At 34.7% G+C, this 24,731-nt stretch overlaps 2 protein-coding genes across 4 annotated transcripts; both read right to left on the bottom strand.

Annotated features, from left to right (window-relative positions):
• Positions 1–5,309: 5,309 nt before the first annotated feature.
• LOC113491847 lies at positions 5,310–18,187 on the bottom strand. 3 transcript variants are annotated; one of them, XM_026869023.1, is made up of 5 exons: positions 16,892–18,187; positions 8,479–8,581; positions 8,123–8,296; positions 7,196–7,437; positions 5,310–5,390 (listed from the first exon to the last, which is right to left on the bottom strand). In XM_026869023.1, the coding sequence occupies exons 2-5, from the start codon at positions 8,575–8,577 to the stop codon at positions 5,357–5,359; spliced, it is 549 nt and encodes a 182-aa protein (XP_026724824.1). In that variant the 5' UTR covers positions 8,578–8,581; positions 16,892–18,187; the 3' UTR covers positions 5,310–5,356. The 3 variants fall into 3 exon arrangements, with proteins under 3 accessions (XP_026724824.1, XP_026724823.1, XP_026724822.1); XM_026869022.1 differs by lacking the exon at positions 16,892–18,187 and adding an exon at positions 10,324–10,788; XM_026869021.1 differs by lacking the exon at positions 16,892–18,187 and adding an exon at positions 8,702–10,231.
• A 2,150-nt stretch (positions 18,188–20,337) lies between these two features.
• Positions 20,338–24,335, bottom strand: LOC113491846. Its single transcript, XM_026869020.1, has 3 exons — positions 24,196–24,335; positions 21,081–21,315; positions 20,338–20,763 (listed from the first exon to the last, which is right to left on the bottom strand). The coding sequence occupies exons 1-3, from the start codon at positions 24,200–24,202 to the stop codon at positions 20,598–20,600; spliced, it is 408 nt and encodes a 135-aa protein (XP_026724821.1). The 5' UTR covers positions 24,203–24,335; the 3' UTR covers positions 20,338–20,597.
• Between the last annotated feature and the right edge of the window lie 396 nt (positions 24,336–24,731).

Raw genomic sequence — 24,731 nt, 5'->3', positions numbered from 1 at the left:
CAAAACAATATCGTCCCACGCAAATTCTGTCAAAGAACAGCAAAGACCGCTTACAATTGCTTTTCTTTCAGCGTGGGAGTACAAGTACTAGGAAAACAAGTGTTTGAGGTAAACATCGAGGTATAACAAAAGTGTGTACTTAGTTTCAAGTTAAAAGTCTAAGGCGCTCTACATGAGACGCGACGCCACTCTCCACTACTCTACAATTTTAGTTTCTGAGGGCCTACCACCGTCTAGCGGAATTTTCCGAAAACTTTACTCTACTCTGAGACACAGAGGACAAATAAAATTCTACATTTTACATGAAATCTCAATCTAGTTGAGCTTGTATAATACAAGCTGAGATTTCTATCTATTTCTGAGTACTAGACAACTAATAATCATACTTCCACATTTATAAATACACACATATTATAGATAAATTCCACCCAGACGTAGAATAAACAACCGTGGAAATCACACAAACATTTGTCCTGGGTAGGAATCGAACCAACGTCCTCCGGTATAACAGTCAGTGCAACTAACCACTTGACCAACAGGCCAGTAAAAAGTGGGTGGGTTTAATTTAAAAAAGGTCTGACACGCCCTTTCACCTAGGAGGATTCATTTGATGATTTACCATCCGGGAAGAAAAGGCCCTGTCTTCTCTTTCTAATTTTATAAAGTCTAAGTTGTTTAGAAAGACGTTCGCTTTAAGCTCGTGCCATGTTATATGTGGGACAGCTTCCACAACTGTCGCTAAGACTGTTGCTCTACAATCAAAGAGGATCATATACATATAAGCTCTCGTCGTTTGAGGCTTAAGCTGTTCGTTATCTCGTGTAGTAAGGGCCTTACAGAGATTGTAAACCATTGTAGCTATGCATACAATATTTTATTTATGTCAAGAGTAAACATAACTGTTTTACTCCATTTTAGGGTTCACATTTTTGGAATCGTAAGATTTTTTTAAACATATGATTTTTATGACAAATGTGGAAGAAAATACTATAAAAATGCTTAAGCAATTTAAAATAATTGTTACTCAGTTGAAAAAACTGTCTATAGAAATTTTTACTGTAAACGATACCTAGCATACCCCATGTTTGCCAACCCTGTCTGAAAAGTTCGAACTTTCATCACGAATCTTTCGAAATCAATCTTCCATTTTATTCACTCTGCACTTATAGAAAACTTCTTGTTCCAAATATTTTCAACTGAAACTTCTCTACTTCGTAAGCGTTCCACGTGAACTGAACCCGTGACGGTAACAAGATTGCAAAGAAAAGTATTTTTTGTCTCTACAATGAAAGTGGAAACATTTTTATGAAAACTATTTTCGTAACAATATCCGCTGCTGTATAATGCAAGCGTAGTATATTGGTTCCCATTGTGGCCAACAGAAATTTCCCTAGAGACGTGAGCATCTACGGAAGGGAGTCTTGAGTGGCAAAAAATTAAGAACAGCCAGTTTGAGGAAAAGTGGGAGAAATCTCAATAAGATGGGAATTGCTAAGGGTAAGCCACGGCTGTCAGCATATTGTTTATGAAAATTAAATTATAGCATATAAATTTGCAAATTCAGCGACCTTTCTCTAGAAAAGATCCTTTTAAGGTGTAATGGGTAAGAAAATTCCGCCTACGTTCATTACGGAATACTCGTGCTATTTTGTATTCTAATATTCTAAAATAGACATGTATACTTACACAAAGAGAGTTAAATAGTTCGTCGAAAAAAGCGGAATTTCGCATATTTTGCGAATACAGGGAAGGATTGTTTAATTAAATATCATTTATTCAATTAAAACTCTACCTTGGTTATTTGCATTGTGAAATGGCTTTTTGCATAGCATTTCAACTGTTTTGCAATATTAAAATCTCGTTTGCTTGTTCTTACTTCTTTGACCTTTTTACTAAAGTGTTATATAAGATGTGTATGACTTTTATAAAAACCCTTGATGACGTCCCTTAAGTGCTAAGGTCAAGTGTCAAATGGGTCCGTTACAATTTTGAGGGACACGGTGTTTGAGAGTTATGCCGTACCAAGTTGTTGACAAATCGCAAAAAAAATCTTTTGTTACAATAATACCAGCCTAATACGACTCATTGCTGGGCACAAGCATCTTCTCGTATATAGAAGATTCGAGTATTGATCAAAACGCTTACTGTGGCTTGGCGATTTCACATCCCAATATTTGGAATACGGGTTTCCTCACGATGTTTTCTTCACCGAAAGTCAGTGGGGTCTTAGAATAATTAAGTTTTTTTTTATATTCTTAAATATTGCAACAGTATTAAATCCTTTCGAAATAATGTTTTACCGTCACTATAAACTAAATAAATTGGTGTAGTGAAATATCATAATCAGTAACAAAGACAACGAAACGGTTTAAAATAATATGAAAGTATGTTCAAAACACTTTTTGATGCCTGGACCCTTTTCATACTTTTGTCATACATCCGGAGTTCCGCACGGATTTAAAGTTTCGTCTTTGCCTTTTTTATCCTGTTTGACTTATTTTCTGATGGAGGTAAGTTTCGCAAGTTTTGGGAATACTTGTTATAGAATTATATGTTAGTTTCAGTGAGTATAGTATCTAAAAAACTTCAAAGTTTTTATGAGCTATGAAGTTTTGCTTTCGATAGATTTCGGAACTTTCATTTGCTTCTTTTTTGTAAAATCGTAATAGATTTTTATTACACGTGGCAGTGACAAAAAAGAATATAAGCTTAGCAAGTTAGCTTCTGCCTTCTTCAATGACTGATTTTAAATGTATCGTATATACAAGTGACTTTTAAAATCGACAGTCCAGCTACAAAAGCAGTCACTCTCAAAATCAGAAAAGTCTTGCGAAAAGAGTCCTAAACATGGAAAACCTAATTTTAGAAGATCAAACATTTTAGAACTCGTTAAAGTAATATGGTTGCTGTGCTTAAAGAGGAATGCCGCTCTACAACTTAAAGGACTCTGTCCCGCTTCCACGATTGCAATAATATTATTATTTAAAGTATTTGTATATCCTTTGTAATTGCCAACTCCCATCACGTGCCATAAGATTTAACCTTTACAGATTGGTGTTATCAAATACTATTTTAAGAGCAATTTGTAATTGGAAATATGTAAGCTGAATATAGATTTAACAACATTTCGGCTTAAATTCCGAGTGCAATGGATTGCTTCGGGGAATATGCTATTTGCCGGCCTTGTGTGGGCACGCTCCCACGCACTGCCCGATATTCAGTGCCTCGAGCTGGACGCAAATAAACATGATTGTAACCATACACGATGAAATGAATTTCCCTTTATATGATTCATATTTGATTTCGTCCAATATTTTTCAATAAAGGAAATGCAGAAATATTTCCTCGAACGTACAGTATTTTTGGGATTTCATAGTTTTTATGAACTACTTTTGTGATATATTCGACGCGTATGTCGGAATGATTCATGGAATTGTTGTTTTAAAATTGTATTATTTTTTATATGGTGTTGGTATGGATTTTGAAATCAGCCCCAATTTACTTATACTCAATTAATTAATAATAGTATTGACACACTACTGTTATCGAAGATTTAACTACAATGAATTCATGCATTTCAAATATAAAGCTATTTATATCGGCCAAGACTATTAAAACAATTTTAAACCTTATGCTTAATCAGAAATTAGACCTATATATTTGAGTTTAATTTCACGCGAACCAAAATAACGTTAACATAAAAACAAACCGCCACAAATATTGAGATGACTATATCTATTAATATATTTTATACGTCCCAAACAAACAGAGATGTTAGACCTCTTTGGAGATGGATTAACAGGCGTGTCACGAAGTACCTAAGGGATCCAATCAAGGGCGGATTATTTCATCTCCGACTAAGGTCAGGCCTACCTACCTTTGCTAAGGGATAAATTATTATTTTTGTGAAATTTTTCGTAAATAAGGTTAAAGCGAAGAGTTTTTAATGTGAACAAGGACAAAATACGATAATGAAATCGCAGTACATTTCAATCACACTACATACAGTTTTTGGTAAGTCGGGGTATTCACTTCAAGAAGATCAGTTATTCGCCTATTTAAATAAGCGAATAACCGCTTTAGCGAATAAACTTTACAACTACAAATCTCAAATGTTAAATTTATCTCTCAACAAAAAAAAGGAACTTAAAAACTTTCCCTTTTGAATTTCTATCAAGAAAATTCATTTTTCTAGAATTCTGCTGCAAGCTCAATAACCCGGCAAGTAATTTATGAGCTATTTCGGTTCAACATATACCTATGACCCCACTGTAACCTTCATTTACCCAGCTATAACCGCCATACTGATCGCAATAAGGTTTTTACTAGGGACACTAAATTGCTACTTACGTAGACTCGTAATCCTACTAATATAATACGCGAAAGTTTATGATGATCTAAGGATGTGTGTTACAAAACCACGCAAAAACTACGAAGAAGATTCATATGAAACACACAGTACAGAGGTAAAGCAAAGCCTCAATTCCACTGTTTACTATTGCCAATGAATTAATGTGAATTTGATTAAACCTATTTGTATTTTCCAAGCTTTTCTTAGCTTGTGTGAAATTTTGATCATCGTAAACATATTGGAATCCCTGAAGTTCTGGTTTTAGGAACATATTTTTTTACGTGTAACCTGTTAAGTCGGTGTTCAAGTACAAAGCTTCTGCAGAATTTTCTTACATAAAGGGATTTGTATGGAGTCGTAAAGTGTACCTATAATGACACTTTTAGTGGCGAAAACGGTTTGTTTGGACCGTTTTGGGAAAGGGATTGCGTTTATTAAGGAAAATTGGAAATGATTTTACTGTCTGCTGACTTTCGTATTGTCTCTTATGATTGGTTTTTAGTTGGATTTATATGTATTCCTTACTTCTATAAGCTGTGATTGCATTACTGCAAAGTTAAAGGTTTTCAGTGTTTTGGTGTGCGCGTAAAAATGTAATACCTCGTAATCCATTTTTTTTTTCTTTTGAAAAACGATTTTTTATTTAATAATTTAATCCTAGCGTCACGGAGAGTTTTGCAAATATTCGTGATATTTCTCTGGTCGCTTCGGATTGCTGATCTGTATTTGCCGACACACTTGTGCACTATAATTTTCTCTGTGCAGCTGTCTGGTATCGTGTGACACAAGCCACCGAAGGCGAAATTAGTCAGGACACAAGAATTATGCCATTCCTTTTATCAATTTAATTTTACACTCCTAAGGTAGGCTACATTTGAAGGTCATAGAAAAGTAAAAATAAAATCCAAAATAAAGTCTTACACTATTTATTATTGTACTAAAATATAAAAAAGTAAACAATCATAAGTATTTATAAAAAACTTAAATTGACTTTTATTTTCTTACCTAGTAGGGGCTTGATCTAATTTCTTGAGGCAAACTGTAACAAACGGAGAAACGTATCAATATAACTGCTGTAAAAAACTTACAACTCTACAGTAACGATTCCTATATTATTGGTTTAATATTGAAGATAAACAAATCGACAAAATTAAACGGATATATTCACATACAAAAATGTGATTAAAATTACGCCAGAATAATAATTAAGTAAAATAAATAACATCTATGCTCCTCATTTTGATAAATCGCGTTCATTTTTCTACAATTTATTACTTCGATTATTTTAACACCTCTACACAAATAGTAACTTTCAGTAACAAAACCAGCTAAATTATTTATCTAAAAACGTTTACTCACGCGTATTTCACGACTAGTTTTCATTATAATTTTATTAAAAAAATCATTATATACCCTCTCACGAAAGTTATTATAAATCTGCTATAATCTCTTGCCCTTAGGTCATGGAATAAATATTAAACCACTTTTATTGGCCCTCCTAACTAAATCAGGCAAGTAAAATATTCAGAAATCAATCTGCATACTCATTATAGATTCAAAAAGTCTGTAATCAAATTTTCACAACGCTTGAACTGTCGAAAACTTGTTTAATTCAATTTGAGAAATCCCACAATCTCTGCTTTAGACATTAAAACTCGAAGGGCAGAGGAGTTAGGAATTCTTGTGTATTAAAATATGTGTAATGTGCGTTACAATATTTCGGGCTTCGGAAGCCTCAAGGCGTTTTAACAATCTTTAGTAATACCAAATTTGCGAAAGCGACAAGACAGCATGGATTTTGCGGTTATACTGTCAAAATTGAATTTAGTCACAGTCGCAAAATTCTTTACGTTTCAAGGGACTAATTAACACCAACTTTTTTAAGTAAGATTGTGTAAGCGCGACACTTCTCTATGCTTGTAATGCCATCTCATTCCACTATAGAAACACTATTCCTTAGGAAGTCATTATAAGGTTATATATTATACCGTTCCCGGTTTTGCACGATGCAGTTTTGGGTATATTTTCTTTGTGGGGGCTAAATAGAGGTTCAGGAAGACTACTCTACCTCTTTTGGAAGTAATTTTAAGACTCCATAGGGTGTCTGTATCAGATGGGTGGGAAGCTGCATTCTCCTGTATAGTGATAATATCATATTTTATGAATTTGGTTGGCTTCAACCTGCCAGTACTTTATCATATGATGAAGTGAGACTGATCTCTTGAATTGTACATGAGTACAATACTAAGAGTAGATTTAAAAAGGTATTTTTTTTTGCTTTCAGCATAAGTTATAAGTTCAAATTATGGTACTGAAAAGCACAGCAAAATTGAATCTGGAAAAGCGATCCAAAAATAATATGATCGCTAAATAAGCATGTACCAATTCAAATGAAGTTAATATGATAAAAGAAAATACTACATTCTTGCTTCACCTCGAGGAAAGAAAAGATCGGCGGCAATTTTAACCGTCACTTGGCAATCTAAAAATAAAACAAGAACATATTAATCTGAAACTCTGTAGAAAAACTAAGGAATTTAAGTACAAAAGCCCTTGACAAATTGGCCAGCTTCAAATGTACTGAAACCTCGTCAGTCTATTTCGGCATCAATTGGGTTAATTTGTGAGGCTTTTACAATTTTTCAAACTAATCCTTTTAAGATTATTTTATTCACAGACATTGACAGAACGCGACCTAGATTTTTGCTGCAAAATATTTTTAGGATGCTCCTAGTGCCTTAAAGCAAAAATTTCCGAGTACGTGAACGTAGTCGTGAATTTGCTCCATAATTCAGATACCTAAAAAGGCAGTTTTCTGAAAAAGTAATTTTGGGAATCACTTACTTTGGTTGTATTAAATGGAAGGGCATCTTCCTAACGGCTTCCTCTGCTATGTCCAGCGGGAACGCAAACTCTATCATGTTCTCATTTAGGCAGTCGTTGTATGTCGACGCCAGTTGACACCGGTCAGACATGCCTTCGATACTATCGAGGCAAAGCCTGGAGACTGTGTTGAGTTTTCTCACTACGCGTGAGTTCTTCCCGTTGACTAAACTCGCTAGGTGGACTAAGAGTTCTCTGTTTACCTGGAATTAAAAAAGAGGTAATTAGTTTCGATCTGATATGGAGAGAATTTATGAGACATGTTCATGATCCTGACAAATGATAGACTTCTATCATTTAGGGATCAATGAAATTATTGACACACAAATTTTAAGTATACAACAAACTGTTTGAATTCATCATGAAAATTTTCCAACTTTTTTTTTCTTTCATTGTAATAAAGTCTACAAAAAAGAACAACCAAGTAAAAGATATGAATATTTTAATTAATTATTTTAAAGTAGATAATGAATTCATAAATGCGTAGAGGCCCGCTAAGACTCTTTTACCATAAAGTCAATTAAGATTACCGAGTTAAAAATACTTTACTTTTTGAGTCCAAGTTATTAAAATATTTTGTGTAATATATTGCAACTTGTGTGTGAAACGACAAGTTTTGGACTTTGGTTCATTTCTAGACACTAGTATAATAGAAAAAAATAATAATTTTGTTAAAAAATTATGCTATGTCCCCTGAATTACTGTATTTCCATCCACATCGTCATGGTTCATACCAATGTTAGGTTTTTAATTGCTTGGCAATATAATGTGCCGAAAGTTTTTATAAATTTATAGTTTTTGTATTTATAAAATTTTTAGAATAAAATCGAAATAATGAAATTCGACTACAACCGGAACCGAACTACTGATATTTTCTCTTTTAGTTACCTTCCCGTGGTTGATGACGTCACTCTGTTCTAGCATGCAGGCTGCAAAGCATTGACCAGATCGCGACACGGGCGAGGAGTTGGTGAAGTATGCTCTCACATCCTTGGGTGTAGCTCGGACCTTGATGACGCATGATTGAGCCATACGGACTAGAGCGTCTAAATGTCCTTGGACCTGGGGTGATTAAAGGTAGAATAAGAGTGATAAGCTTATAAGTGAAGTCACAATTTTATTGGAATTGCGTATGGCTTATGCAACCAAAAATTGTTAAATTAAAGAGTGACTTTGGAATTTAATTCATAAAGTGATGGATATAAGTTCTTGTTTTTTGGCTGACAAAACAATGACAAAATTACCTTAGGATCTGTGAAATCGACTAGTGTGCCCGAAGACCGTTGTGTTCGTAGTCCTACAACGAAGGGCAGCAGGCATCCAAAAATTTGAAATAACAACATTGTTCTGGAAAATAAAAAAGTTTTCCTATCAAGGAAATACACACTTACACATATTTACTGGATATATGGTTTGAGAATGGAACCCAAACTACCAAAAAAACACTCAGCACGACATTTCACTAACCTAAACGACTTCAGTTCAAGACATTGCACTGGCACCAACTTTCATAGAAATGAACGCAATATTTCCGATCCATTGGCGAAGAAAATATTTTCAACGGTACATGTAGGCGGAAGATAAAACATGAGTAGGGGCGAACGTTCAAATGTGTCTACCATGTCACCACCATACAACCACTCTTGCTGTTATCAAAGCGGGATGCCACTCTACGCGACGTATTGCACTATCTCGCTTCCACGACTGATTTACTTTAACGGCGATAGGCCCCCCGATGTGCATCCGGACTGAGATGTCATGATATTATTTGTTGAACTTGAATAACATAAACTGTTTACAGGATATAACAACAGCAGGAAGTGCGAATGAGAAATGTTTTATGTTTATGACCTATTCATAATCATCGGTAAATATTTTTTTCGATGGGATGTATTTTTGAATTTACATAACAAAGGCTATTTTAGTTTCTGAAGTACTGGTAGTTGGTGGTGACGTACTTATAGAGGTTGATATAAAGGATCTTCATTTGTCATTGAATCAAATGTCTTAGAAATGAATAAGTAAGGGGACCGTATAAATTGGACATGTGAATTTTGGTTTGGTGGTTCAGGCAGATATTTAAATTGTCTTCACACAGAAAATCTAACTCTAAGGCTAAAATTGCCTTGTCAAGAACATTATCCATATTGAGACATTTACAAGTACCTAGAAATGTCTTGGTAATTGGACTAAAGGTGAAAAAAATATCGCATCGCCGTAGAAAACTGATTAAATACGGGTATTCGGAATTCAGAGGCTTTAATGATATAACCCAGTGAGACGTACAGGGAGCAATGGACCGTAAATCTTGGCAATCGTTTATATGATGTGGAGGCCTGGAGAGGTTGCAATCTGTGAAGAGCCACTGAGCAGGCTCGTGTTTGATTTATTTAAAAGTAAATATGAACCCAGATAAACACCTACATGTATGGGACATATCATTTTTTAAATAAGTAGCGGAAATTGTGCTATGTCATTTAGGTAGTCAAACATTATAGAATTTTTAAAAATAGCGAAGCAGTTTTATTGTTTCCCCAAAGGTAAGGCCTGATAACTAATTTGATTGCTGTACGAAAATTCTTTAGCTATCAAATCCTCAAAGGATCTCAACCGACTCTGGAAAATATGTCCTGAAACCAGGCATTCGTGACATTTATCGAATTTTGGACCTAATTCTTATTACAGTAAGCCAAAAAATCATCTCAACAATTTAATTTATTCAGAAAGACGGCCATGTTTGATCCAAATAATTCTTTCCTGAATATAGTATTTTCAATTTCCCATCCAATAAGACGAGATTACGAAAAAGACAGTTTTCATTAATCCAACGACTGTCAATGATTCCGTCTGACGAAATTCTTTATGCGACAACAAACGATCCGTTGAACGATATTGCCTCAAAGCGCGGACAGATATTTAATTCATTCACCTTTAACTCTTGTCAAACAATATATTATTAGGAAATTCATGGGTACTTTAATTTTGAAACATTTTATGACATTTGAGACGAAATGAAATAATTTGCCTTTAATATCAATTTATTATTTAAAATTGAAATTTGAGACGAGAAGATGAAATGTTTTACTCACCTAGTATTCTGTTTGCTGGTAGTCAGTCCAATGCATTTTGAAAGAGGGGGCACGTCGAGCTTATAAAACGTTTGATTGTGGTTGGAATGTGAACAATCCTCATTGTTGCGACACCGATTCACATTTTTTTCTCCTTTTTCGGCGCTCGCCAGGTGGCCGGGGAATACGTAATACTGGCCGTTTCTGTTGTCTTTGCCGAATACGAGAATACGAAGCTATTTTTTTTTATTCGTGTGGCGTTCCTAATTTTTTTATTTCGTTGGACTTAATGTCAACCTCGCTTTTAGTTAATTTATTTATTAGTCTCTAGTGGTGGTGTTTGTTTTTCGTCTGAATATAAAATGTTAAGAAGATTATCAGTTGCCAGTAATTTGTGCGTTTAAAAAAAGAAAACACTGTTTGATCTTTTTCTCTGGAAAGGTTTAAACTTTATTTGCTTATTATTTATTTTTATCAGTAACTGCAACTGCCTTCGGCATAAAAATATATTCTTATGTTCAGTACTTTTTTTAATGATTTTTGATGGTTTTTTTCTCGTATTTAATTTACAGTTACACGTAATAAGAAAAATAAAACAATTTATGTCACTTAAATATTTAATGTTATACGTTATGGTCCACATTGCTTAAGGTTATGCTGTAAATACAATTGTGTTGCAAAATAGCTAATACAAGCGGCCAAATACGTAAGTCAATTTTTATAACATACTTGCATAATGCAATTTCATTTGCCATTTTAGTGAAGTGCGTAGTTTTAGTACACGTTTCGGTTATAACTTTTTTACCTGATACCATTTGAGACGTGCTTATTTTTTCCTGCGTAATGACGCGTAGCAAGATCGCTATAGTAAATTATCATTTATATTCTATAAAGGGGACATCTATTTTTACCATATAAATTTTCTTTTACTGGCAAGTTATGGTGGGGTCGTAAATGATGCTGCTCTAACGTAATGGTATTTTTTGTTAACGAAACGTTATCATAATATACGTTTTAGTAAGTGAGGTAGTTCCTTTGATATAAGTATACTTCAAACACCTAGTATTTTAATTGTCATAGGCCAATACTTTTATGTAAAGACATGCGCCCGTACGAAATTATCTTATATGTAGAAGATACAACATTCATATTTTAATTATAGATAGAAGCCTCCAATAGAGATAGAACGAATCCGCGGCTAGTCGCGAACAGTGGATTTGGCGTGGTGATTATCCGTGCAGACGATCCTCAAAATAAATGGATGCTATCAAGCCTAGTGCTTTTATGTGAGCGTGAGAAACGAATTGAAAATTAAAAAAAAGAAAAAATCCCTTCAGTCATATTTTTCGCCCTTTCGTTCCCTTTAGTTCGGGTTCAAAAACTAAACTTGGTTCCGAAACTAGTCGGGCGATCCCAATTAATGCGCTCTTGAAATGCACCCCGCTATTAAACGATCATGAATCCGAATTACGAAAGTATTATAATAGTATCCATAGATGAGTTACAAAGGATGGCCTTTAAAAAAATATCCCTCCTTATATATCTAGAAAATAGTATCCTTCCCTCAACACTTTTGTATCTGCAAAGTATTTCAACAGTAAGGATTACCTATAGAAAAATCTGAAAGGATGTGAAGCGTTTGTACCTTTTAAAATGCCGCTCCATATTCCTTAGAATGAAAAGCAGATTTGCAAATACCCAGCTTACGATACCTTGGGATACATCTTTTAAGAATGTTGGTACGATAATAGTACCTTTGCTCTGAAGATAAACTAAAGTAACCACGTGTTAGTCTTTGCATTTTCCCTTTGTTGTGACGCCCGTAGGTGTGGGATTATATCAAAGATTCGAGGCATTTGCTTTGTTGGATTAGCCTTTATAGAGGACAAAGATAACCTTCAGGGAAAATGTTTCTCTGTGATGGTATTCGTCTTTGTAGAAAAATGAAAATATTTTTATATTTGTTTTTCTAATAATATCCGGTATACCTACATGTGAATAGGTCGAAGCACTATGAGTTATGATGTTGAAAAGGTGGCGGTGGGATGATTTAAACGCAAAACAGATAAATTGGTTCCAAGTCGAACAGGTTAGAAAATCGTATATGGGGTAGGTCTTTGTCTAGTGTTGGGACACAGTGGGCTAGAGTAAAAGAGTACATCTTTTCTTCTAGAAACTCAATATCAAAATCAGTTTTTTTATGACCAGTGCTCCTACAAAAGTTACTTTAGGACGCTCATTTCTGTTCTTATGACACGCAAATATAAAAAAAAACTGTGTAGTTTTTAAAAGGCTATCAAATTCTATTTATGATATTTTTTGTACTGATTCCACTTACTTTAAAACCTAGAGTATCATATATAAATGGTCATTAACGACTCTATATTTAATTAAAACTCAAATCAAATGTAATTACCTACAGACGGCCAACTAATCAGAAACCGACTGGTTTAACTTAACAACTTCACTGAGCAACAGAATTACAACTTAAGTTAATAAACTTGGGAGGTTTAATCAAAGTGCAATTGCATCATATTACAACTTTGACAGTCGTCAGTATCTACCATGGAACTTAAGGAAACAGGGGAGGTGGTAGCCGGAGCTTCATTCGAAATAAAGAGACCAAATGTAGTATGTGTTAATTTGATAGATCTAAGGGCTTTTTGCCGGGGTGATGACTTCAATCCACGTCGAGGGCCCGGCGTGGGGATATGTCGGACTTCCACCGACTAAAAACACTCTCAGCTCCTTCTACTGCTTAAGCTCGAGTCACAGATCTAAGGGTTTAATGTCACATTGAATTAGAAGAGAAAACTCTTAAGGCTCTTTTAGCTTTTGCAAAACGTTTCGAAGCTCTTCAAGGCTTACGTTTTTTTTAGTTTCAATTTATATGTATTTGATTGACAAAGAGCGGAATTGTTTGGGATTTGTCTGCTTCTCCTAATTCAGGCTTTGCCTATTTTGAGACTAGATGGCGTTGTAAGAAAGATGTGGAATATTATTTTCAAAGTACTGCTGCGGTATAGACACCATTCCTTCTACTTTTTTGATCCATGGTTGGTTAGCAGTGATCTCGCAAGTCCTTTTGATTCCCGTTTAATTTATTCCGCCCCTGGTCGCAACATCAAATAGCATTTGCATCTTGCTTCCAATCAACGTCAGTGACTTTTGCTGCACTAATCTGAACTTAAATTACGGTTGCGAAGTTAAGAAACGCGGCATTTCAAAAATGGATTTATTTTGTTACATACTGAATAGTTTGTAACTTGTCAAGATACTATTTGTGGATAGTAATAAAAAAAAAATCTTATTATCAACAATAAGATATTATTATGAATATTGTCGAGAATCGAGTAGTTTTGAAATGAAAAGGAGAAAAAAAGAAAATCCTTATTATTATTTTTTGTTAATCTGGCAACCAGTATTATCTAATCACCAGCCTACCAGTATTATTACAAAATGCAAAAATAAAAACCGAGAAAAAAAATTATAGCTAAAAAAAGGTTGAGGCAAAAAATCTTCTACAGCTACATTTTCTTGAATTACATTTGAGTAAAATTTTCATACTTTCTTACAAAATATTGCACGCTGCGGTAATGCAATCCTTAACTCTTTGCTAAGACATCGCAAATTGTTCTTGCCGGCGTTAATTCTCTGGTATAACAAGACTCGCGTACAGATAGAAACACAAGTCCATGATATTAATGGATCATAATGTTTGCACGGATAGTCGAGTAGTAAAGGTCAGAAGGAAACAATGACTATTACAATACTGCTATATATACTTACATGTTTTTAAGAAATTCATGTTTAATATTTAATTACATTTTATCATGCCCTGACGTATAACGCTGTCCTGATTCAGGGTATCTTAGTACCTTGAATTCTTACTTAAGCTACGCTTAATACGATCAGTCTGTGGATAGGTTGCTGACGGCTGCGGACGGCACGTTAAATTGTGAGGCCCAGCTGTTATTTATACATATTGGACAGTCGTTACAGATGGTTAGAAGTTATAAAGTTTGACAAACGCGTATAGTGTAGAAAGTCAAGATTGAGGAGGTCAAATAAGCAGTCACTCCTTGTATAACACTAGTACTTAGTTGCACCTGTGTAGACCGAAAACCGAAGGCTAGATTGATGATGATGTCACTGAATGTCATTTTCCAAACTATGTTACATTTTCTAGCAGTTTTAGAATTTTATCATTATTTTAAACTCTTGTTCTTGACTGTACCTGTCCATTACTCTTGATTTACCCTCACTTTTGAGCGCGGTGAAGGTAATATCGCGGTCTCCTTACACTGGTCGGGTTGTAATAGGAGTTTATTAGATTCACTGCTTCAAAGCTTATGACGTGAACAAATTTTTATTAAAGACACTGGAATTATCACGTTTGGATCTTTATAAGAATTAAGTAGGAAAAAGCGAAGCGAAGAATAGGTAAAGAGATAAAATATAAAGTACACAATGCATAATGCAATTATGTAGACATAATTTCATGAGAACCGGTCAAGCCGTTTCTTAGGAGTTCATCTACAAGCACCGCGACATGACGATTTCATATAAGACTAGCTGACCCTGGGAAGGTTGTTGAAAAAAAGGGTTCGAAAAACAACAGATGTTGTCTGATTCTCAGACTTACCCCAAAATACACACAAAAATTTATGAAAATAGGTCAAGCCATTTCGGAGGAGTTCAAGTACGTAAACCGTGTGAATATAATATGTGCATGGATCTGATCTAAGTAACTGCAACGGTATTAGCGAAATCTTGTTCAGGTCAGATTTCGCTTAAAATGACCACATAACTAGAAAACTACAAGAAAATCGTAAAACATACTTGGGTACCACTAAGGATACTTCATCACTAAGTACACGATCATCACAGGATCTCCGGAAACCCTGTATACCTACCTATATTTACGTATAGCATACTCATATATATTCAGAAGTTTTTGAATGAAAGTTATTTATGTTTGTATAATTGACGCCCAATCGCCATTGAAGAATGAAAAAAACAATTGGATTAAAGAAGCAGCGAACAAATTGCTTTTATGGACTTGTTTTGAAATGAGGCTTTGATCGTTTTGTGGAAACACCTTGTTGTTGTTTGTTTACTGTTTCAATTATTCCGTTGGAAGTGTTTGATGTTGTTTCATAATTATTCTTTCTGAAGAACGCTGTTTGTATATAAAATGTTGAACAAGATTCGACACGATATTTTACGATTAATATTTTCATTTTATTCTCGTCTTTGCTTATAACACAGTTTTTTTTATGAAAGGCTTAAGAGCCAACACCGACTTACTATATACTATAGTAAATGTATACTTATTATTCTACTGTAGGTGTTTGTCACAGAGCTTCTCCTAAACGGCGCGCACCGATTTGAATAATTTTGTGTTTGTATACGCTTATCTTTCGCCCTGGATGGTGTTGATTTCAAAAAAGGATAACGTCTTTCGGGTCCACAAATTGCAAATTATTCCAGAGGTATACCCGATCATAGAATAACAAGCGTAATATATCAATATCCATAAAAAAATCTCAAAAGTACATAGATATAGTACAAGTACACTTTTAATAATAAAACATTGCCATTTTTTTTAAGCATTCAGTTACTAAATTTCAATAAACATATGGTGACTTTGTGTCACTGTTACCATTTTCTATTGAAATAAGACCGCATGTGTGGAAGAGAGACAACACTCTACGCCATCTTGCTTCCACATAATGCAATAATATAACTCCGTCAAAATCAACATAACATTATTCGATATTAACTTAGTTATTCTATAAATATGCCCTTGAAAGTAATAACTTTGCATAATCTAAAATATAGCCAATTATTTTAATGTTGGCATAATCATTTATTGTTATTTAATGTCAGACAAATACCACAAAACCATTATTTGTTCAGGTCAAAGTAGATTGCTATCAAAACTGATACAAATCATAATTACACCAAGGTTTTAAAACACCGAAAATTTCATCCATTTCCATACTTATTTTTCGATATTCACACATGTTATGATATAATAAATCTCTAGAATTCCGAGTATTAAATAATTTCTTTTTGAATTGAATAAAACGGTAGATTTCTTCAAAATGATATCCAAAAAGTTGATATTTGTGGTAGTGGTGTACTTCATGGTGGTTTTGAGTATTGTGGTGTGCGAAGAGGAAGCGACTACCATGGTGCCAACCACGAAGGGAGAAGAAGAAGAAGAGGAAGAGCCCCAAAAGAAAGGCTGTTCCATCTGGTGCTGGATCCAGAAGATAGCCATGTTTGTCATCTCCCAATTGCTAAGCGGTGCATAAATGTTTAAGATTTTCAATATATTATTTCACGTCATGTCTTCGTTTTATTGTGAGGTTTCTGTTTCTATGTACTTAACGAGATAACCTTCGAACTGATTTCGCCTACGGTGGCTAGAGTCGCAAGGCTAGCCTTCTGTGCTCTCTTTTTCCTTTACTCCGATGGAACGGCATTCAAATACGACCGGAATGAAATCAAGCGCAGGACCCACACTTTACTTACATCAAAGCAATTGATGTAATTAATAGTTAAGTGACAGTTTACTCACGCGTATGTACCGAGTTAGCCTGACTAGTTTTGGAGCCTGCAGCAGTCTTGAATTATGAGCTGAGGCGGCGGTGGAGTCACGAGTAGAACGATCACGAAGAGTGATTATTAAAAAAAAAATGATTTTGCCTCAAGTAATGTAATGTAGAGCGATCCATTAACTTTCTGCTCGAACTCAGTCTGGAGATTTTACGGTCCGCCATTTTAGTTTCTTGTTTACATTGTAAAAGTCATTAATGTGTATCGTGAAATTACAAAAAATAATCTAAAACGTCATTAAAAACGTAATTGAATGATTTGTTATGATTCATAAAGTCGCCATTTTTCTGCCAGCTCTCATTAGTATTAAACAGAATTGCATCTATCGCTCAAAACGATTTTTAGGGGTTCCGTACCAAAAACGTAGAAATGGAACCCAGAAGCACCGCTCTCTGTTCGTTTGTCTATAAATGTGTCTGTCTGTCTCTCTTTCGCCAGCCTTTACCTCTAGAACCGCGATAGCTAATCTACATACATGCCGCTAAGATAGGTCAAAGATTTAATTATCTTTTTACAATACATTATAAATACACTATCTGTTGCTTGCTGGTTCGCCCGATTGCCAATCAGTCACAGCTGCAAATACATTACCCTCCTTTAACAAAGACTGTGTTAATCCAAGGCGTCAGCTAGCTGCGTACCAAATTTAATCGAAATCGGTCCAGCCGTTTATACTTCACAAGGTAACAAACATACGCACAAACACACACAGTGTGCCTGTGTGTGTTTGCCTTGTGAACACAGACCTACGCATTTTTAATATTAGTATACAGGTATCAAAGAGTTTCGAGACCATAAATAAATATCTTTTGTTTAAATAATGTTATGCTAAAATATTCTACGTGTTTAATATATTGTCAAACGTAAAAAATACCGTTTGAAAGGCAGCAAGCGACGTAATTTACAAAATTGTTTCTAGATTGCCTCCAAAAGGATACCCAATTTGAATTTCAAATAGCTTTTCAGATTTTGTGAAGCTTATTTTTCAGGAGCATTCCAATTATGTGTGTTTGGCTGGAATTTTAGATTAATCAGAAACTTTCGTTTTTTTAGGTAAACACAATAAAGCCTTTTCGACGCTATTTTAAGACTTATTGTACCTATTTTTCAAACAGAATTTGTTCAAATTGAAAAATAAAATTTTCTTTTGATGTTTGTTTTTTTATTTATTTTTGAAAATTGTCCTTTACCTTTACGAAGTTATATCGCAAATAAATAAAATCTAATGCAACTTGTACAAATATTAAAATAAATACCGACCCAAAAATAAGTAAGTAATATTTTCAGCGTCACAGTGATGTTAAAATTACAATTTGTTTCATGCAGGTAACAAACTGTAAGTACATTTGTACATTTAGCAATTTAAATATCTAAATCTAAATCGGTATCTTTCAAGGTCCGATCTGAAACTGTGTAAACATTATTTGTAAGCTCCGCTGTCTACCTGATCATCTGAAAATAAAAATCGAAGTTAAGCAACTACTGATACGGAGATGGGTGACCATTTTTTTTATTTGTTTCTCATTAGCCTTTTACATACCTGTAGCGACGCTGACTTCAAATTAACCGGTTTTTCTTTAATTACCATCCCTATTCAATTTTTATTTTGATAAACATATTATCAAAGAGTTCAAATGAATTCCTATCAATACATGAAAATTGTACCACCATAATTATGCGCTCATGCACCAACTGTGTAGCTATTTACCAAGTCATGTGGTATGAGTACTGCCAACCACATTCTCGTGGCGCCCTCTTGCGGATTCCATCCACATGTCATCGCCAGACGTTGTCTAGAATTTGTGGGTACGCAAGATTTGTCGCTGTGAATAATTTAATATGGTAATGGTATAATGGTCTGGTCTTATTTATTTTTTTAATATACGTCGCTTCTTAATTTGGCGTATAAGTACACGGCGTATCTCTACAGTAAACGATTGTAGCAAAGGTAAGCAAAATTTCAATTATCTACTCCTCAAAGTTTAGGCATTGCATTAATATGTCTTTGTACATGGATATAGTACTGGGCTAGTGGTCATCTCACCAAACAATCTGAGCCCACCGACGTATCGCGGGTTCGATCCCCGCGTATGGCAAGCATTTTTGTTGTCCACAAATTAATGTCCAGAATCTGGGTTTCTTTGTGCATGTAACTTTAACGCGGAAAGGTAGGGTTAGATAGGTAGCAGTTTCTAACTATCAAAATAGAAAACAAGACCCTGCCGCGTCAGGTCATGATTAAAGACTCCGGTTGGGACCGAAACTAGACCGGCCATCCCGATAAATACGCGTTGCATCATTTTATAATGAATCATTCTCACTATGGTTACAGTATACCTAAAAGATTTCTTATATTACTAAACTATCACAAAAATTGTCTACGTACGTAAGACTCTATATTTCCAAATATTCCGCTTTTATGTAGAACAAAATTTATTTATCCAATAAAACCTTTGTATTTTCAGTAATCAGGTAAGATAAACAGAATTACCTAAACAAATTGGAACAAACTGCCTTACATACAATGAACTGGTCTATAAATACAAATTCATTAACTTTACGCATGTCGGCGTTTGAATGGGATCCCTCACCTATTTAGCTACACGTAATTGAGCCAGGTTTTTCTATAAGGGACTTCGTGTCCGCGGAGGATGTTCTTTAAATAAATTTTCCAGGAAACAACGACATGTTATTTTTTAATACAGTACCTCTTAGCAAATTTGTGTATGGTGAATTAAATTGTATACTGTATAAAATATGCTCCTTTTTATCCAAAAAGTTTAATCTTCATGGATATTTGACCATTTGTTTCTTATCGAGATGACCAAGACTATTCGTAAACATGAGAATAATAATTTAATATTCCACTAATTTGACACAACGCCATCTAGCTTAAACTAAGTAGAGCTTAAGCTAAAAGTACTATACAATTGATAAACATACTTATATACTTCTAAATCCATACATGAGTAATTAATCTATGGCAGATTAATTAACCCGACACAAATCAGAGGTCATCATACTAACGTTCTTACTGGCCAACTAGACCAACAGACCCCTCAAAAGAATAACGTTACATTTCAACGATCGAAAAATGACTTTGTCAGGCTTCGTAAATTTGAGCGATTCCTAACCCTTAGCACTCTGAGAGATATCATTAATGTAAAGGGCTAATGTTCCTTCGGCATAGATATAAAGCAGAGCCAAAAAATTACAGGAGGTTCTAATGTAAAAGTCTAAATTTAAATTGTTCCATGCATATTACCCATGTGAAACCAATTTTCAATTCCGTACCAAATGGTTTGATGTATTTCCCGATTTTTCCGAAGGACCGCTTTTAACTTGTTATTTATTTCTCACTCTACCAATTCACGAGGAAAAAGGAAACAAATGAAACGAAATTTTCGCCTTTTAGCTGTTTTATATAAAAATACTTGTCAGAACAAAGATTTCACAGGAAATGAGAACCAAGATTAATATTTAGCAACCGAAACTTTGGTTAAAGCAAATTAAGGACAGTAATTTACTAGACTTTTTGCTCGAGGCATCAGAGAAATGACGCTGGGCCCACAATCTAATTAATTAATGGACACAAAATCTCGGACAGAAATAGTAAATGGTTCGTATTTTCTGAAGAAATAACGGATAAGGAAGACAATAATAAAATGTTACTTCAGTAGGATTCTATATAAATGAGTGCAGTCGTTGAAGACTTTGGCTTTTTTACAAACATCCTGTTTATGTTGCGTTGCCTCCGCACTTTCCATGCAGGTGCCGCCGTAGTCGCTAATTGCGTTTCTTTGATCTAACTGGTGCGCAATTTGCACTCGTTTTCTGTAACAAATGATCGTAGATACGTTTCCTCAGAACACATGTGTACTTTGAAAACAACATACATTGTTCGCTTGGCTTCCTAATCTATCTAGATCTCAGCGCAATATCCTTTTCAGACAAGTTTCTGACAGTTGTAAAAATAAACGATTTATAAGGCATTGTATTACATGCGGATTGTGTAGTGTATTTCTAACAATCAAACGAAACAATTTGATATCAGCAGCAATTGATGCAATGCAAACTCAGCTAGCTCATTTTTTTTGGGTTACGTAAAAGTTAACCTTGTCTTCTGTTCATTTTATAATTTTCAAACGTACCTGTAGACCTCCAAGTTTATGACACCAGTTGCACTCATGATGCCAAACTTCTTGAGGACACAGAAGATGATGCAGGGCTCATCAGACTCCTGGATCTCGATCCTCTTGTTCTTGGGGTACATCTCGCTGAGGCACTGCTCGGCGATCATGTCACTCAGCTTGTCGTGGGCATACATTACCGATATTCGCGCTGAAGCGACGCAGATTAGGGTAAAAAAAGTGAAGAGCACGAGTTCTGTAATCAAGGAGATGGGTCAAGTATACCGGAAAATACGTTCCTCCACTTTCCGAAGTTCAGGAATTAAATCATCCGTCTGATTTTCCATCTTTCATTGCTTTTTAAGTATCGTGAAAGAAATGGCTTAGCGAATATCCTGCACCAGGTGTTCCTCTTTTTGTTAAGTATAAAACGAAACGAAGACCACTTATGAATAAGAACTGTCACAATTCGGAGGAAGGTTTTGGTGGTGATTTGTAGGCATTTTATAATTTTTATTTTTCTGTAGTAGAAAAAAATATATTACAAAAATAAACTCAGGACTGTTATTTTAAGGGAATCGCCAGGAGGTTTGTATATTTGTCGTTCTCAAAAAGTTTACGAAATTGCCTTTTTCATGTCCAATAAACGACTAAACTTTAGATCCATAATTGAGATGAGGTTGCGGAAAGACTTTGGCATAAGAACAAATGTATAACGAAGTGTTCCCAACAGGTTCCTCAATCAGGATTTGTTGCGAAACTCACTTGCGTCGAACTCTCACTTCGCAATGGATGTGAATACATTAATTGTAGAAGTTAGAACTTTAGCGCTGGATTTCCTCCCTTTCAGTTAAGCTGAAGTTCCAGAGGCAAGTTTTGCTACGACTTATGTTGCATTGGAGATAGAATTGTTTATGAGAAACTTAACGCCTTAGATGCGAATTATTAATAGGTATGCCAGGTTTGTAAGTAAGCTGTGACGATGCAGCCTTACTCATAATAAATCAGTCCCATATTTTTTTCATGCTATAAGTTTTCATATGAGGCTTTAATTAAATTTAGCAAGTAAGAGAAATAAAATGAGTTATTTTATGATGGGAACTTTAACCTTCTAGCAAAAGACTTGTCATGAAGAAATAGTCATCTTTTCCCTCGAAAAATCCTTTGCAAAACCTTAATGGTTTTTTCTTAGAATAAGAAAAGAACTACATTTATTTGTCCATTAACTTAATTATATAGCTTTTCCTTTATCCGAAAATGATAAAAATACAATCCCAAAAACCACATGGTACATGATACTTTGAATCAATACAACAAGGCCTATATTTTTGGAATTTAATCAACGTTTCGTTACAATTTGAAGCGACAACCTAAATTACAATAAATAGGTACAGCAGCCAGAACTGATGGGTATTTTTTTATTGCGACCTCCAACAACATCAGATGTTATCCCAGTCATTTATCATCGCTGTATTATTTTGGTGAAAACGAGTTCGGTACTGGGAATGTAAACTAATTTGAACGTGAATATACTGAATATGTATTCTTTGTGTTCCATGCGTCCGATGATATCGACCTTTTTTTTTTCTGTGTATTTTTGGTGAATCATTAGCATTATGTAATTGGAATGATTTCAAGTTGTACATTGCAATATATGTTTGTTTCCTGGACTCTGCTGTATCAGTTTTACAGGTGATGTGTGATTTATGGAGCGAAATTCTGAATAATCTATTTTATTCTTTTTCGTCATTTTGTCATGTTTCTCGGTTTCGTTCCAAGCTGTGTTGGGTTTGACTTCTGTTGAAGTCCTTGTTACCAGTAGAAGCAAAATTTTGTATCACAAATATCCGGTTACTGAATTTCTTAACGAAGAACTAGGACCAGAAAATATTATAGTCATTATTCACTGTGATGAATAATTAACGTGGTTCATTTTACACTGGCTGCTCCTCAATAAAGCAGCTAAGGAGGAAATTAGATTTCGAAAATAAAATGAAAAATCTGGGCAGCTTCTTGTCCGATCTAATGAAAACTGAGGCTTTGATATGCAGAGAGAGTACGTTTTTATTATGCAGGAATGTAATCAAAAGCCGAGAGCAAAGGCTGTGTCCGAAACGTGAAGAGGACATTATAGATCCATTTTCCATAGTTTTACATATAGGCATCACTTTTGGAGAGCTGAACAATGAAAGCATCTTAGGAGGTTACGGGTTTTATTAATAACTTTATAAATATAAAAAAAACAGCTACAAGTATTCTAGACTATTTCCACTCGTCGGGGTCTCTGTAAGACACGGCGTACAGTTGCGTACAATCGTTAAACACCTTCGCCTTCTTGCAGACGTCGTGGTCCAAATTCATCCCGTTGATGTTTTGCGCACAGGTCTCTCCAACATCCGATATCAATATTCTCGGGTCATACCTATGAATCGCTTGAACTCTCCTGTAGTAATTCTTTATGTTTATGTAACCATCGTTCGTCATTATACCGAATTTTTTGAGCACACAATGTATTATACAAGGTATATCGTTCCTATCAATACGCAATGGATATTTATACAAGTTTCGTGGATACATTTCTGTTAAACAATCATCTGTTACTTTATCACTTTTCTTGTCACGCGCGTACAGGATCGAGATCGGGGGCTCCGATTCCAAGCTTTGTGAGAAAAACTTTGTTTTGTAGCTGTTCACTATAACAGCTATTGATAGGAAAGTCGTGAAGATGAGTATTTCTGAAAGTATTTCAATATACACGATTACGACACTGTAGCTTGAGGGTTTAGTTGAAACTGGAAAATGCTGTGGTCTGCCGGCATAGAAAACTTCCACAAATGTTCACGGTGTACAAATTAGACCAGTGCTATCTTATTACTTTGCTGAGTCGTGAACAACCTTGCAACACGCGAGCGGGGTACAAATTAAATTTCTAATGCAATTAAAACAATATCTTAGTTTCGCTCTCAAAAGAATGTATCCAAAGTTTAATTCGTTTCTTTCTCACAGATGTCAGTCTTTTCACCGTTTTATTGAAAATCTTTTGACAAGTAATATCGCTATGCCTTCCTGAACATCAGAATTACTGAGAGTGAAAAATGGAATCACTGGTTTTAATAAAGAATAAATTAGTACTTACTTTCCATCGCAGTATTTTTTTCTAAAAATATCACAGTTAGGTCACGCGATGCAACGATCGGACATCATTACTCAAGTCCAAGAGAATTACTGAAAGCTGAAACAGAAGAAATCGGATATTTTCCTTTCCTAACGCCAGGAAATGTATTGTTTCTAAAATTCAAGTTTAATGTTTTATATACTAGTTGAAATTCTGCAAAACAATCGGCTATTGTTCGCTTAGTTGCGATAAGCGGGAAAAATGTTAGAGCGACTACGTAACGTAAAAAATAACCAAAGTCACCAGGTGCGTTCAGTTCGTAAAATGATGGTTTTTCTTTTATATATCGCTAAAATCGAATAACAATTTGGATGTCAAAGCTTTCAATGGAATTGCCATGATAGCATGCATTATGTTTTGAGAGCTCCGCTATTCATATGTCCCTCCAAACTGAGTTAATTTTTACAGCATAATATTTTACACTCAAAATATTTTTTTTATAATATTGGCAAAATGAAATTATAAAAACGAAATTCCTGTGCCCATTACATTCATTT

The sequence above is a fragment of the Trichoplusia ni genome, chromosome 3, assembly GCF_003590095.1.
Source record: "Trichoplusia ni isolate ovarian cell line Hi5 chromosome 3, tn1, whole genome shotgun sequence".
NCBI lineage: Eukaryota > Metazoa > Arthropoda > Insecta > Lepidoptera > Noctuidae > Trichoplusia > Trichoplusia ni.
The sequence above is the reverse complement of the archived record's forward strand: the minus strand, read 5'-3'. Positions and strand labels throughout refer to the sequence as shown.

Coding starts and splice junctions, on each gene's coding strand:
- LOC113491847 (XM_026869023.1), bottom strand. CDS start 8,577: ATGTTGTTATTTCAAATTTTTGGATGCCTGCTGCCCTTCGTTGTAGGA. Junction 7,438..8,122: donor ACGTCATCAACCACGGGAAG/GTAACTAAAAGA, acceptor TTTTAATTCCAG/GTAAACAGAGAACTCTTAGT. Junction 5,391..7,195: donor TTCCATTTAATACAACCAAA/GTAAGTGATTCC, acceptor CGTTTGTTACAG/TTTGCCTCAAGAAATTAGAT.
- LOC113491846 (XM_026869020.1), bottom strand. Junction 20,764..21,080: donor ATAAACTTGGAGGTCTACAG/GTACGTTTGAAA, acceptor CATTTGTTACAG/AAAACGAGTGCAAATTGCGC.